Below are 11593 nucleotides of genomic sequence, written 5' to 3' on the forward strand. Positions count from 1 at the left end.
CCGTTCAGAGCTCTACGTTCTTCCTTGCTGATGTTAGATGTTGGAACTGGTTCTCGATCCAACTGTTCTCTAATTTTCCATCTGAACTCTTCTGCCTCGGTCTGGTCAATGAGGGAACTGGTGGATTCCACTGCAGTAATTATCTCCAAAGTGGGCACAGATGTTGGCGTTATGGCAAAATTCAGGCCTTTCCTCAACAAGGATTCCTCTATTCCCGTGAGCGGGCGGGAACTCATGTTGATGACGTTGGTGGCTTCATAGTTGTCCTGTTTTCGGTCTGTATTTGGGCATTGTTTCCTCACTAACTTCCCCCACTTTCTGTTGTGGGTATTCTCCATGTCTTGGCGGATCTTCAAGCACGTCCTTTCAATCCTGGCAAAGATTGGTCCATGATCATCTTCCAATGTCTCTCTTCTTATTTCTTCGAATCGTTCTGTGGCATTCTGCAGCAAAGTTGACCTCTTCCAACGGTGATAATTGATTTGAGACCTTATCAGTGCTCGGCTGGCGCGTTCCAATATGCGTTTAGCTCTCTCTCCTGGGATTGGCGATTTCAGTAGAAAACCTTTGGGGATGATGTTATTGTCTCTGGCTCTGCACAGAAAACTGAGGTGAGTTTCTTCCTTTGTAAGCTTGACCATAGTCTTCTCATATCCTCGGAATAAGTCGCTGGTTTCGGGTCCGTACCGGGTATTCAACGTTTGTTTGAAGGTGATTGACAATGTTTCGTGATGAATTTCACTAGTTCGGACTTCCATTGTCTATTATATAAAATGATTTGAAATCCCTGAAACAAGTAAAAAAAGAATAATTAAAAAAGAATAGTTGAAAATAACAATTATATTAAGCAACAATAAACCTGAAATGAAATGATAGTAAAATAACCTACAAGTAAAAATATAATAATTGAATAAATGAAAATTAAAGGAATGCAAAAGAAAATAATAAAAATAAAAAAGTGTAGAGATTCCAAGTCACGTTAGTTCACGACGTTCACGTGACTTGGAATCTCTACACTTTTTTATTTTTATTATTTTCTTTTTGCATTCCTTTAATTTTCATTTATTCAATTATTATATTTTTACTTGTAGGTTATTTTACTATCATTTCAGGTTTATTGTTGCTTAATATAATTGTTATTTTCAACTATTCTTTTTTAATTATTCTTTTTTTACTTGTTTCAGGGATTTCAAATCATTTTATATAATAGACAATGGAAGTCCGAACTAGTGAAATTCATCACGAAACATTGTCAATCACCTTCAAACAAACGTTGAATACCCGATACGGACCCGGAACCAGCGACTTATTCCGAGGATATGAGAAGACTATGGTCAAGCTTACAAAGGAAGAAACTCACCTCAGTTTTCTGTGCAGAGCCAGAGACAATAACATCATCCCCAAAGGTTTTCTACTGAAATCGCCAATCCCAGGAGAGAGAGCTAAACGCATATTGGAACGCGCCAGCCGAGCACTGATAAGGTCTCAAATCAATTATCACCGTTGGAAGAGGTCAACTTTGCTGCAGGATGCCACAGAACGATTCGAAGAAATAAGAAGAGAGACATTGGAAGATGATCATGGACCAATCTTTGCCAGGATTGAAAGGACGTGCTTGAAGATCCGCCAAGACATGGAGAATACCCACAACAGAAAGTGGGGGAAGTTAGTGAGGAAACAATGCCCAAATACAGACCGAAAACAGGACAACTATGAAGCCACCAACGTCATCAACATGAGTTCCCGCCCGCTCACGGGAATAGAGGAATCCTTGTTGAGGAAAGGCCTGAATTTTGCCATAACGCCAACATCTGTGCCCACTTTGGAGATAATTACTGCAGTGGAATCCACCAGTTCCCTCATTGACCAGACCGAGGCAGAAGAGTTCAGATGGAAAATTAGAGAACAGTTGGATCGAGAACCAGTTCCAACATCTAACATCAGCAAGGAAGAACGTAGAGCTCTGAACGGCCTACGTAGAGACAACACCATTAAGATCCTACCTGCAGATAAAGGAAACGCTACTGTGGTAATGGATACCGTTCTCTACGAACAGAAGATCGAAGAGGTTCTGCAGAAGGGACGATACACAAAGATCGTACGGGACCCAACTGCATCAATCGAAAGGAAGTTGTACCAGATTTTGAAAAAACACCAAGTCTATTTTTCGGACAAGGAAAGATCATGCCTAACACCGCACCACAGTAAGCCCCCTCACTTGTATGGTCTACCCAAAATCCACAAGAAGGACGTTCCGCTTAGACCGATCATCAGCTCCAGAGATTCGGCTACTCAAAACTTGTCTAGATTTTTACTTCCCTTAATACAACCATTACAAGGGAAAACATCGTCTTTTGTGAAGAATTCAAGACATTTTGTCGAACTACTAGGGTCAATTGAAGTCACACAGGAAGATCAACTAATTAGTTTCGACGTGGAAAGCCTTTACACCAACGTTCCGGTCGAAGAAGCACTCCAAATCATACAGAGAAAGCTATCCGAAGACGGGAACCTGAAAGAGAGAACGAATCTACCTATAGAAGTAATTATGGAATTACTAGGATGCTGTGTACGAAACTGTTATTTCCAACTGAAGGACGAATTCTTTACACAAGATGAGGGACTGCCAATGGGATCGCCACTTTCACCAGTCATAGCCAACATATATATGGAGTGGTTTGAAACTCTGGCCATTGAAGAAGCCCACAAGAAACCTCGAGTCTGGTTGAGATATGTTGACGACACCTTCATAATATGGAACCATGGGAATACTGAACTAGACGCCTTTCTGAAACACATCAACAGCGTGAGACCTTCCATCACTTTCACAATGGAGAAGGAAATCCACAATGAATTGCCATTCTTAGACGTTTTGGTGAAGAGGACCGACACTAAGTGGGAAACATCTGTATACCGAAAACCCACTCATACGGGACAGTATCTGAACCACGAATCCAACCACCATCAATCGACAAAAAGAGGAATCATCAAGACTCTATTAGACCGTGCTTTTGGGCTTTGTAATACAAAGGAAGGTCTCGAGAAGGAACTAGACATCATCAAAAGTGATCTTCAGCGGAATGGATACTCCAAAGCGATGGTAGAAAAAACTTTGGCCAAAAGACAGCAGGAGCCTCGCAAGGAAGAGAAGCCGTCACAACCAGTGCTTGCACTTCCCTACATCAGAGGATTATCGGAGAGGATAAGAAGAATTGGTTCCAAGTACAACATTAGAACCTGTTTTAGATCCGGTAACACTATCCGTAGCAGCCTCACGAAAACCAGGCCCCCAAACGCGGACTGCGATTCCAAGAATTGCATTTACCAGATACCCTGTGAGTGCGGAAAATCCTATATTGGTGAAACTAAGAGGCCATTGAATATTCGCATTGCCGAGCACAAGAAGCACACACAGCGAGGAGAAACCAGCAAATCAGGAATAGCAGACCATGTTTGAACCCATCAACACAACATCGAGTGGTCCCAAGCTGAGATCTTGCACAGAGAGGAACATTGGTTCAGGAGAAAATTTAAGGAAGCCGCATACATGTTGTCCAACAACGTATTCAGCCAGGCCAGCGTAGATATACGAAACATATGGAAACCCATCATCAAACGAGAAATGACCAACTCCCGCCAAATCGGTCATCTCTCACGGAATCAGTGAAGCGGAAAATGGAAAGTAGAGAAAGTGAAAGTATTTCAACGACCTATAAAATAGTCATCTCTCGGAGGAATCAGTCCAGTCATCACCCGAAGACGATTGTAGATACCAACAATCGAAACGTCGTGAACTAACGTGACTTGGAATCTCTACACTTTTTTATTTTTATTATTTTCTTTTTGCATTCCTTTAATTTTCATTTATTCAATTATTATATTTTTACTTGTAGGTTATTTTACTATCATTTCATTTCAGGTTTATTGTTGCTTAATATAATTGTTATTTTCAACTATTCTTTTTTAATTATTCTTTTTTTTACTTGTTTCAGGGATTTCAAATCATTTTATATAATAGACAATGGAAGTCCGAACTAGTGAAATTTATAAAGAATATGTAAGTATATAAATATTTGTATAAAAGTATGTATGACGTTCATGAAGTAGAAACTACAAAACATTTTATTAAATTTTGTGAATTTGGTGTTATAGTTAAGCAAACTATATTTCGGCTTGAGGTAAAATAGGCCGATTAAATATTAGACAAACAAAAAATAGGAAAAATAGATAAAATCTTGGACAAATATTACACGTTCCATTAGAATAAAATATTATTGTACAAATAGATAAAATCTTAGGCAATGTGGATGAGATTATGCTACTTACAATACAGTATGACACAATTTGGAATAAATATGACTTAGACTAACTTATTTCACACTAACAGATTTTTTTTTCGAGAATGTGTTTTCTTATTCGTCTTTTGAATATTGGTTTGGAATAAGAATTTTTTATTTCGTGAGGTACAGTGTTATATAATTTAGTTTCTATAAAAAATAATGCTCTTTGTGAAATTGACTTTTCAACAATAGGATAGGTTAGTTGGTTGCGATGTCGTGTGTTATAGTTGTGGTTTCGTGATTATGCTATATCTTTGCTGAAATGACACCCCACGTTCGTACAATAGTAATATAATTGTCTCATATCCATAACTTAACACTCTTCATACAGGAGATCTGAGGAGAAACGTGAATTTCTCGACATGATCAACTTCATGAATCACCTTTGTAATACCTCTAAGAGATTGAGGTGTACACGCAGAGCTGATCCCCATGCTGTTATACCATATCTCAAATGGCTCTCCACTAGGGAACTATATAATTGTTTAAGTTCATTATGAGGTAAGTAATTTTTCAAGGAATGGAAGTTGTGGAGCATTTTTTGCAGTTTTTTATTATATGTTTTATAAGAGAGTGTCACATATACAGCATGACTCACGGTCGATGATAGGTTAGACGTTCCTGGAAAACGCAAAGCATGATTTTTCTGAAAATTTCACCTCTCACAATTTCTTACCTGTTCTATCGATCTAAAATATTTTTAGCATTGCGGCGTTTGAATGGAACACCCCGTATATTGATACATTTTTGAAATCGCTTTAGTATTTTAATAATTTTTTGTGAATAATGTCATATACCTATCTCTATCTGTTTTCGAGATAAAAAATAAATTTTGCTAAATATGGTCCAAAACATATCCTTAATTGAAATCAAGTGCATCAGTACTCTCAATTCATGAAAAGTTGATATTTTGATGATACTTTGGACAAACTCGAAATATTCAAATAATACCAAGAAATCGACTCCATATCATACAGGGCGTGCTGAAATTACTATTATTTCCATTGTGCATAAAAGTAGTCGAAAGTTAATTTTTTCAAATGAAACCCCCTGTGTATTACTCGATAAATTGAAAGATAGTAAAAATGCTTCAAGATGATATGCATATCCCTATACCTAAATCGTCAATTTTTCTTAATAAAGCCGTTTTTGTGGAAAAATAGTTATTTACGTTTTACCTACAAGTGTTGAAAGTGGCATTTAATTTTGCGAGTGGGGATTATTGCAAAACGAGCGTCAGCAAGTGGAGCAAATTCACGAGTAAAATAAAATCACTTTTAACAAATGTATCATACAAATTTTTTGTATAACGTTACTGCTGACAATAAAAAAAATTATAGGGTCCATAGGATTTGAACACATGATCTTTGGATTACAAGGCATATGTTACAACTACATACGCCAACTCACGTTATTTCAAGGAGGATTATTAGTTAGTCATGAAGGACTTTCTACAGTTGGACTGAATACTACTTCGTCATCGTCAGTAACTTCACAGGGATTTAATATTACCAATAGCATGAACTGCATGTGTGAACTTTTCTAAATGATTTTTTGGTAGGTGTTCTGATTGAAGTGTTTCTATCAAAGAGATTTTCAATAACAGTTGTACAAAAAATAATTTTTAAAGAATTTGATTTCTAGGTAGCCGTGGAAATATCAAGCTTATGACAGTTTGGTGACTTTTATAAATAATTGATAAATGGTTATTGACGGTTTTTCAAAAAATCGCCAAAAATGAATGCAAATATTGATTATTCAAACGAAGTTCTTATGAAATTATTTATTATACACGGACAGTGTGATCAAATCATTGTCAGAACTTATAGAAAATTCAACCAAATGTATCCTGAATTAACACCAATGAACGAGAGGAAGTTTGTAAGATTACAAAATAATCTCCTTAACTATGGCTCCATGTTAAAAGCGATTTCAACATCATCAGAACCTGTTACTTCAAATGAGGACAATACTGTTAACGTTTTGGCATATTTTTATGCATATCCAGTAGCTTCCATTCGCAGTGCAGAAAAAGATTTAGGTGTATCACATGCTTCAGTACAACAAATTTTGAAAAATCACGGAATGCATCCGTATAAATTCACCAAAGTTCAAGCTCTAAAAGCAGAAGACTTCGAACGTAGAATGCATTTTTGTGAATCCCTTTTGATTCATACACAGGAAGATCGGGAATTTTTGTCAAAAATAATTTGGAGCGACGAATCAAAATTTACGAGGGATGGTATTTTCAATAGAAGGAATTAACATTTTTGGGCTGATCATAATCCTCATGTTATAAAAGAAATGGGTTTACAAGAAAAATTTGACCTGAATGTTTTCTGTATTCTGAAGAAAAATAAAATTAGCTTTTTTATTTATGAAGACACACTGAATGCAGAGAGATATTTCCAAATATTAAGGACGACTGTAAACGATTTTCTTGAAAATTTGCTTTTAGAAAAATATAGGAATTCGTGGTTGTCTACTGGACGGAGCGCCAGCTCATTCCACCCAGGAAGTTTCCAGGAAACTTGATGAGCTCTTCGACGATCGTTGGTTTAGACGTTTAGGGCCGTGGGATTGGCCACCGAGATCACCTGATCTCACGCCACTTGACTTTTTTTACGGGGTGTTTTGAAAGAAAGGGTATACAGTATTCCAGTGCCTTCCAAAGAAGAATTGCAACGGCGAATAGTGCGGAGTATTGAAGATCTGGATCCCCAGGAAATTGAAAAAGCAACCACAAGTCGCGTGCAAAATAACATTTCAAAGTGTTTAGAATGTAATGGACAACATTTTCAGCACTTACTGTGAAAATGTGATATTTTGGTTACAATTTTGTTATTTTGAATCATCCTAGTCTGTTATTGTCTGTACTTTCACATGTTTTAGCCCACAAAATCTTACTTTTCACCTAGAAATGACTGATTTTTGGTACAGTTGTTCCCTGGAAACTTTGAACCATAGTTAAGGAAATTATTTTGTAACCTTACAAATTTCCTCTCGTTCATTGGTGTTGATTCAGGATACATTTGGTTGAATTTTTTACACGTTCTGACAATAATTCGATCACATTGTTCATGTGTATAATAAATAATTTCATAAGAACTTCGTTTGAATAATCGATATTTGCATTCATTTTGGAAGATGATTCCAAACACCGTCGATAACTCTTTGTAAATTACTTTGTAAAAAAAGTGTTTCTAGAAGGAGCGACTTTATTGAAAAAACTTGACGATTTATGTATAGGGATATGATATATCATCTTGAAGCATTTTTCATCATCTTTCAATTTACCAAATAATATACAGGGGGTTTTATTTGAAAAAATGAACTTTTGAATGAATCTTGCTTTGCGTTTTCCAGAAACGTCTAACCTACCATCGATCGTGAGTCACGGTGTATAGACGCCCAAGTATTTATCTATTTTTAGTGTTTTTCCTAGTTCACTGACATTAAGAGTTTCAAATGAACAATCATAGGATATATTGCAGCTAAAAGGAAGAAAATTAGTTTTTTTTAGATTCACTGTCAGGAGCCTTTGGTCAAACCATTTTTTAAGCAAGTGGAAATCTGTTTCTACGTTCTTTTTCAAATCAAGCCAAGTGTCTGCCTCATAGAATATCGCAGTATCGTCTACGTATCCAATTATTTTTCCAACACTGTTCAAATTGAATAATTCATTTAGACATTAATTGAAAGGCAGAGGACCCAGTACCGTCTCTTGTGGGACTCCATATTCTATTTGTTTTTTATTGCTAATTGTATCTGCAATTCACACAAATTGCATTCTATTTCGAAGACAGCTTTCAAAAACGTTATTTTTATTTTATTTACTGAGTAATCTACAGAACAAGCAGTTCCAATAATCGATTACAATATCAGAAACCCTCTGATACCATTATTATCTAAAGTTTGTAGGAGTAGTTGATGATCGACAGTATCTAAAGCCTTCGTTAAGTCTATAAATAGACACGAAGGAGGTTTTCCTTTCTTCAAGGATTTATTTATCAATCCTGTCAGTTCAATAATCGCATTTTCGGATGAGGTTTTTTCTTTGAAGCCAAATTGTCTATTTGAAATCAATTCGTATTTGGTTATGAATGAGTTTATTCTTTTCTTTAGCAATTTTTCGAAGATTTTTGACAGACGGATGATAAGCGAGATTGGTTTATAGTTTGTAATTTCAGTTTTATCTACTTTTTTATGGATAGGAGTCACTACTTCCATCAAAAAAAGAGAGAGGATTGTTGCGCACTGAATAGAAGGTATGCAGATCATTCTATGAAAGGAACACCGATTATAAATAGATTTAACATCTACTGTGGAACGAAAATATACAGAATAGTTCTCATTGAACACTATTGTCGCAACTCAGTACTCGCTTTTTATCCGCTGTTTCCCCCATTCATCATTCATTCAAATAATAAAATGAATTCATTTGAAAACTTAATTGAATATTCATTGTAAAAAATGGAAGAAATACTCAACGAATGAACTCACACTAAAATGTTAATAAAAAATACATTAAAACACCAAAAACATACTTTATACTGCCACCCAGCAGGATTGGAGAGAAGGAGGTGTGCTGCATTGCTGACGATCAATAGATACTGAAAATTAATTTCTGAGTACTGTCTGGTTATTCCAAATGAAGTCTATACTGAGAGGACCTGATGATATAAGTGACCTAAAAAACAAATCCGGCAAGGAAAGCAGAATATAACATCCACTGTGTTACGAAATACAGATGAATTCAGAGCTGAATTGCTGGGGAAGATCATTTTTGTTTCCCACTCCATACCAATTTGACATAACTTGTTATTGGAAGCAGTTCAGTAAAATATGACTGAGAATTAACAAAATAAGATGTTCCATTTGGAAAGACCGGTGATAACGACGTTACTTGAAGGTAGGATACCATGCTATAGTTTTGAGTCCCATTTCCAATTAGCAACATAGCCTAAAAATTGTCAGATGGGAATTGTCTCTTTTATGGAATTTTCGAACGAGAAGTGTTTAACTGACAAAGACCTTGATTTCGAAACAATTCAAGAACAGATAGCAATGAGTGTGAGTGTAATTCAGTTTTGTACTCGTAAGTGACAGTATCTCTATTTGCTGTAATTATCATATTTCGCCAACTCCTAGATTAGAGTCCTGAAATTATTTTGATATCTCAGTTCATAATTCTTAACTCCCTGTCGGTTCCTTCAACGCATTCATAGAATCTGCGTTGGAAATCTAGAAATTGGAATTGACTTTTCAAGAAAGTTTAAAGAGTGAATTTCACTTTGAATTCCTTCTTGGTTATCTATTCAATCTCACAAAGAGCTCATTAATTTTCAATTTTTCACTTCATTTGTTCATGTGAAATGAAATCTGTCAAATTCCTGGATTCATTTCCCAAGCTATGATTTAGCTGGTCGGGTACAAACGTCAAATCATTTATGGATTCAAAATTAATTCGTTTCTGCTGGGAGAAATGTTTTTTAGGGCAGATTCAGAGAAGCAATTTGTAATTAGAAACTTCATTCTTGGAAACTTCATCCTTCCCAGCTTCTTTGTTCATGAGTTATAGGATTTCTTTGTTGAACGAGAATAATTTATACGCAGATGAATATTTGAAAACAGAAAATGGAGTTTCAGAGTAATTGGAAATTTCTGTGTTGATATGTGGGTGTAGATGAGAATTCCACATTTAAACATCATACCATATGGGGAAAAATATATAATTCCAGTCAGTTTTACAAAATACTGAAATTGATTAACTAACTGACAGATTCTGTATATAAATTCACTCAGCTTTCTTGAAAATCAAACATATCAAAACAAATTATGTATCTTAATTTTTACCATTGAATCTTGTTCTTTCAAATGAACAATGCTCTTATTTACTCAGTGAGTTATTTCAGACTTTCAGAAATATATGGTCAAATATCCATTGACTGAAAAGGAAATATTTGAAATTTTGGAGAGCGTAATTGAATGACGTATTGAAATGGATTGTACAAATGACTGATATCGAACAATTTTTTGATGTTTTGAAGGATTTTACACTTTCACTATCTGAAAAATAAACGAATCATGATCAGCTGAGAATCTGTTCAAGTATAGTGAAGGAAAACTGAAAAGTGTCTAATCAGTTAGTAACATGTCCTATATATCGACCTTGCCTGCTCTACCGGGTGTCCCACATTTTATGTGACAGGCAATATCTGGTTAGTTGAAGGAGATACACAAAAATGTTTCATACATAAGTTTTAGGAGTTCATGAGAGCTATATTTTGATATAATTTTCAAATATACAGGGTGTTTAGTGTAGGTACTACAGACCAAAATTCCATTTGATAAAATAGAACGCCCTGTATATCATTACATATTCAGATGCTACGTTAAATTCTGATATCATTTCATGTTTGGTTTTTGAAATTCGGTTACGGCGTTGTTGAGCTATTGCTTAAAATGTAAAGTCTTGAGAACGCCTATTATTTTTAAAAATATCTCATACAATTATTCTCTCTGCATCAGATCACATGAAAATTAGTCAAAATTTTGGGTGTTCGAAGTAATGGTTTCAATTTTGAGTTGTGAAATTCAGTCAGGAATCATTTTGAATATGAAACAATTGCGAAATTGAAAGAGGTGTATTCGAAAACAAATCTTTAATTAATAACAATGTAAATAATATAACTTGATAAATCATTTCATAAGAATGGTAGGTACCTACAAATAAGTCATAAAAATTGTTCAAAGTGATGCCCATTAGATATTATACAGGCTTCGAAACGTCGAATCACTTCTCTCATACAAGTCGCTCTTATAATATCAGGCGTAATATCACTGCACGCTATTCGAATTTTCATTTTCAGATTATCCACATTCAAAGGGGGAGTAGTGAAAACAATATCTTTTAAATAACCCCATAGGAAAAAATCAAGCGGTGATAAATCTGGGGAACGAGCCGGCCACCGAATTGGACCCTTATTACCAATCCATCTATTTGGGTACGTTCTATCCAGATATTCAGTAACAACCTGTGAATTGTGAGGAGGAGCACCATCTTGTTGCCACCAAATTCCTTGTCGTTCTGCTATGGGAATATCTTCCATCAACTGGATCAAATCATTTTCTAGAAAATGTTAATATCGCAATCCATTGAGATTTTCATTGAAAAAGTGAGGTCCTATGATGCGGCCATTGAACAATCCACACCATACATTAACTCCCCAAGTAGTTTGAATATTACTTTC

At 35.5% G+C, this 11593-nt stretch overlaps 1 protein-coding gene across 1 annotated transcript; it reads left to right on the forward strand.

The window, feature by feature from the left end:
* The first annotated feature begins 1378 nt into the window (after positions 1–1378).
* LOC141483322 (uncharacterized) lies at positions 1379–3811 on the forward strand. Its single transcript, XM_074177832.1, has 2 exons — positions 1379–1502; positions 2428–3811. The coding sequence occupies exon 2, from the start codon at positions 2549–2551 to the stop codon at positions 3455–3457; it is 909 nt and encodes a 302-aa protein (XP_074033933.1). The 5' UTR covers positions 1379–1502; positions 2428–2548; the 3' UTR covers positions 3458–3811.
* The last annotated feature ends 7782 nt before the right edge of the window (positions 3812–11593 follow it).

This window comes from Leptinotarsa decemlineata, unplaced genomic scaffold, assembly GCF_025532065.1.
Source record: "Leptinotarsa decemlineata unplaced genomic scaffold, Ldec_3_MD MMD2_tig00003308_RagTag_RagTag, whole genome shotgun sequence".
Lineage (NCBI taxonomy): Eukaryota > Metazoa > Arthropoda > Insecta > Coleoptera > Chrysomelidae > Leptinotarsa > Leptinotarsa decemlineata.

Excerpts from the sequence above, each read along its gene's own strand:
- LOC141483322 (XM_074177832.1), top strand. The coding sequence starts at position 2,549 with ATGGAATTACTAGGATGCTGTGTACGAAACTGTTATTTCCAACTGAAG.